Source organism: Phoca vitulina, unplaced genomic scaffold (genome assembly GCF_004348235.1).
Source record: "Phoca vitulina isolate PV1807 unplaced genomic scaffold, GSC_HSeal_1.0 scaffold11, whole genome shotgun sequence".
NCBI classification, from domain to species: Eukaryota; Metazoa; Chordata; class Mammalia; order Carnivora; family Phocidae; genus Phoca; species Phoca vitulina.
The window spans coordinates 15830740-15835564 of NW_022589714.1; the positions used below are offsets into that span (position 1 = coordinate 15830740).

The following is a 4825-nucleotide window of genomic DNA, read 5'->3' on the forward strand; positions in this document are numbered from 1 at the left end:
GTGAAGGCCGGCCTTTGCGTCCTCCGACCCCCCTCTGCCCTGAGTGCCGGGGCCTTGTACGCCTCTCCAGCCCGGAGGGGATCTGAAGGCAGAGACCGGGGAGGAGCCAGCCCGGGGCGGACCTGCGACGAGCGAAGGAAGCGGCTCAAAGGGGCTGTCCCAGACCTTCGGGAGGACTAGGCTAAGAACTGGAGGTATATGGCCGAGGGAAAGTATACTCCAACCTCCACACCACCTTTGCAGTTAAACCAGGAATCGTACAGGGAAGATTCTGTACTTCCCCGCCGGGCCGCCTCCTCGCCGCCCGCCCCCCGCCCCTTCCAGCTGGAGCTGAGAGTAATTCATACAAAGGAGGACTCGCCTCTGCCTTGGGGAATCCCAGGGACCGTCGTTAAACTCTCGCTAACCTAGAACCGAGGGATCGCTGGTCCCCGCCTCCTCACTCCCTCTCTCTCGTCGTCATCGGGGTCGAGAGGAGCATGCGCGAGGCGATGTGTGCTCTTCAGTGGGCTGAGCGTACATCGCCCACGGTCCCCGAGAAGTAGGGGGAGGGGACGGCAATTGAACGGGTGCCTGATGGAGTTGGCGCGGGGTAAACTGGGAAAGTGGTGTCGTGTGCTGGCTCCGCCCTCTTCCCCGAGGGTGGGGGAGGACCGTATATAAGTGCCGCAGCCGCCCTGAACGTTCTTTTTCGCAACGGGTTTGCCGCCAGAACACAGGTGAGTGCCGGGTGTGGCTTCCGCGGGCCTGGCCTCTTTGAGCCGGCTGCGGCCCTCGCGTGCCTTTTACAACTGCCGCGCCACCGAGCCACTTTACGATGTTCTTGACCCCGAATTTCGGGTTGTGAGTAGGTGGGAAGGTTCGAGGCCTTTCGCTTTTTTTAGGATCCCCTTCGCCTCGTGGTTGGTTTGAGGCCTGGCTTGGGTGCTGTGGCGGCCGCGTGCGAATTCCGCCGCACCTTATTGCCTGCCCTGATAACAGTCGTTTAAGTCTCCAAACAACGGAACTAAAAAAAAAAAAAAACCCTCTATGGTTTCCTCCGTCGACATAGTTTAGCGAAGGTTGTTCAGGATTTCCACAGGGTGGGCTCTTTTGCGGTCGTCGGGTTCTTGGGGTTGTGGGGCCGCTGCGAGGCGCGGAGGGCGGCGGCGAGGCCCACTCGTCCCGGCGCACATGTCCGACGAGCCGAGGGGGGCCCACGAGCCGGACGCGGGAGAGTCCCGTGGAGTGGGCCGGGCGGCTTTGGTGCCCAGCCTCGCGCCGCGATATGCCACCCCATCCCGGGCGGCGAGGCCGGCCCCGCTCGGCACCAGTTGCGTGCGCGGAAAGATGGCCGCTCTCCGGCCCTGCTGCAGGGAGCTCAAAATGGAGGACGCGGCGGCCCGGGAGAGCGGGGCGGGTGAGTCACCCACACAAAGGAAAAGGGCCTTTCCCTCTTAGGCCGCTGCTTCCTGTGACCCCACGGTGTACCGGGCGCCGTCTTGGCACCTTCGTTTCTTCTCAAAGCCTTGGAAGCAGGCCTTCCTCGGGGGAGGGGATTTTATGCGGTGGAGTTAACCCCATGCTTAGTGGGTGGAGACGAGAGTTGGGCCAGTTTGGCACTGGTTGTAATTCTCCTTGGAATTTGCCCTTTGCGAGTGCGGGTCGTGGCTTATTCTCAAGCCACTGGGACAGTAGTTTAAAGGATTTTTTTTTTTTCTTCAATTTAGGTGTCGTGAAAACCACCGCTCAACCTAAACCAGAATGGGAAAGGAAAAGACTCACATCAACATCGTCGTCATTGGACACGTAGATTCGGGCAAGTCTACCACTACTGGTCATCTGATCTACAAATGTGGTGGGATCGACAAAAGAACTATCGAAAAATTTGAGAAGGAGGCTGCTGAGGTAGGTCCAATAAAATAATGAGAAAGGTAGTTCAGATAAGTCAGCAAGTGTTAACACCCGCAAAACTAGTCACTAGTTTGTATCTGAATGTCCTACGTAAGGCGGAATAAACTAGTGCATGCTGTTATCTATGTAACTTTGGGAACTAAGTTAAAGCCACCTAACAGGTGTAAAGTGGAATTCAGCGTTTCTGCTTAAGTGGGAGTAAGGGATTTCAAGTTGAAGTTTGATCATGTTTCAGTTACCAAGTAACCATTTTTAATCCTTACAGATGGGAAAGGGCTCCTTCAAGTATGCCTGGGTCTTGGATAAACTGAAAGCTGAACGTGAACGTGGTATCACCATTGATATCTCCCTGTGGAAATTCGAGACCAGCAAGTATTATGTGACCATCATTGATGCCCCAGGACACAGAGACTTTATCAAAAACATGATTACAGGCACATCTCAGGTTTGTAGGATTAATAACTTGAAAATAACTGTAGGCTTGCATTCTGCATCAGAAAAGGGGTGAGTTCATTCTTTTGAAGAACATTTAACAGGATAGGTCTTGTTGTCTTTTAAAGGCTGACTGTGCTGTCCTGATTGTTGCTGCTGGTGTCGGTGAATTTGAAGCCGGTATCTCCAAGAATGGGCAGACCCGTGAGCATGCCCTTCTGGCTTACACCCTGGGTGTAAAACAACTAATTGTTGGTGTTAACAAGATGGATTCCACTGAGCCACCCTACAGCCAGAAGAGATACGAGGAAATCGTTAAGGAAGTCAGCACCTACATTAAGAAAATTGGCTACAACCCCGACACAGTAGCATTTGTGCCAATTTCTGGTTGGAACGGTGACAACATGCTGGAGCCAAGTGCTAACGTAAGTGACTTCAAGACTTCTAGAGAAAGCGATGGAAGGGGCAGATTTTGACACTAAATGACAACCGTTTGAGGAATGCTAATGGACAATCTTGTTTTAGATGCCTTGGTTCAAGGGATGGAAAGTCACCCGTAAAGATGGGAATGCCAGTGGAACCACACTGCTTGAAGCTCTGGATTGCATTCTGCCACCAACTCGTCCAACTGACAAGCCCTTGCGTCTGCCTCTCCAGGACGTCTACAAAATTGGTGGTAAGTTGAACATTACTATCAGAATGTAATTTGTATGGGTTGCAGTACTTTCTTCACATGAGGTATTTGACACCACACTTGTAAATATTTTAGGTATTGGTACTGTCCCTGTGGGCCGAGTCGAGACTGGTGTTCTTAAACCTGGCATGGTGGTCACCTTTGCTCCAGTCAATGTTACAACTGAAGTAAAGTCTGTTGAAATGCACCATGAAGCTTTGAGTGAGGCTCTTCCTGGGGACAATGTGGGCTTCAATGTGAAGAACGTATCTGTCAAAGATGTTCGTCGTGGCAATGTGGCTGGTGACAGCAAAAATGACCCACCAATGGAAGCAGCTGGCTTCACAGCTCAGGTAACACTTTAAAGTGGCAGTGTTCTCAACTCAACTGCCAGAATCTTGCCTTTAGAGATTTATTAAATGCAAATCTTTCCTCCAAGGTGATTATCCTGAACCATCCAGGCCAAATCAGTGCTGGATATGCACCTGTGCTGGATTGTCACACAGCTCACATTGCTTGCAAGTTTGCTGAGCTGAAGGAGAAGATAGATCGTCGTTCTGGAAAAAAGCTGGAAGATGGTCCCAAGTTCTTGAAATCTGGTGATGCTGCCATTGTTGATATGGTTCCTGGCAAGCCTATGTGTGTTGAGAGCTTCTCTGACTATCCTCCTCTGGGTAAGGATGACTTTGAGTGTATTAGGAAATTACAAGCTGGAAAATACTGCTTGTGTGGAGAGTTTCTGATGGTCTAAAATTTGTTTTAATAGGCCGTTTTGCTGTTCGTGACATGAGACAGACGGTTGCTGTGGGTGTCATCAAAGCAGTGGACAAGAAAGCAGCTGGAGCTGGCAAGGTCACCAAGTCTGCCCAGAAAGCTCAGAAGGCTAAATGAATATTATCCCCAATACCTGCCACCCCAGTCTTAATCAGTGGTGGAAGAACGGTCTCAGAACTGTTTGTGTCAATTGGCCATTTAAGTTTAATAGTAAAAGACTGGTTAATGATAACAATGCATCGTAAAACCTTCAGAAGGAAAGGAGAATGTTTTGTGGACCATTTGTTTTTTTTTGTGTGTGTGTGGCAGTTTTAAGTTATTAGTTTTTAAAATCAGTACTTTTTAATGGAAACAACTTGACCAAAAATCTGTCACAGAATTTTGAGACCCATTAAAACAAAAGTTTAATGAGAAACCTGTGTCTTCTTTTGGTCAACACTGTAACCTTGTATAGTACTATTCAGGTAAAAGTGTTGTGCAGACCCTGTTTCTAATGTTAAAATAACGCTGAAACTTAAATTTGGGTTAACGTTTTTTTCATGGGTGGGAATCTGAACATTTTTACCTTGTCTAAGGGAAAGAAACTCTTTAAGTAATAGTAAAAAGCTATGGGGAAAAGGGGTCTGTTGGTGCAACACAGAACAGATAAGCAAAGAGTAACACCACAAGATAGTTACAAAACAGGTTAAATTCTGTAATACCAAAGTCTGTTGCATATAAGACTTGTATTATATCCCATGGAGTAAACTTGATATATTGTCACACTTAGTTTCCCAGTTACTGGAATGCTTTGTCACATAAATACATAGTTTAAAGTACCCTGAAACAGGCATTCAGTAATGTTTTACTTAATGGTAGAGTTAATTGTATCTAGGTTGTAGGAGAAGAAAGTCTACTGGAAGTTTACTGTCCCTTAAGAACTAGAAACCCACTTCCCAATAGGAATTTTCATCTTTAAAGAGCAAGGTTGGGTGAAGAGTCATCATTATGCACTGGAGATTATTAACCAAGGTTTGAAGAGGTGCGATGGGAAATAATGCGAGCACCCATTTT

At 48.5% G+C, this 4825-nt stretch overlaps 1 protein-coding gene across 1 annotated transcript; it reads left to right on the top strand.

The window, feature by feature from the left end:
• Window positions 1–614: 614 nt before the first annotated feature.
• EEF1A1 (eukaryotic translation elongation factor 1 alpha 1) lies at window positions 615–4187 on the top strand. Its single transcript, XM_032409458.1, has 8 exons — window positions 615–719; window positions 1710–1887; window positions 2159–2338; window positions 2454–2750; window positions 2851–3001; window positions 3095–3351; window positions 3438–3672; window positions 3765–4187. Exons 2-8 carry the CDS (start codon window positions 1744–1746, stop codon window positions 3887–3889), a joined length of 1389 nt encoding a protein of 462 aa, XP_032265349.1. The 5' UTR covers window positions 615–719; window positions 1710–1743; the 3' UTR covers window positions 3890–4187.
• The last annotated feature ends 638 nt before the right edge of the window (window positions 4188–4825 follow it).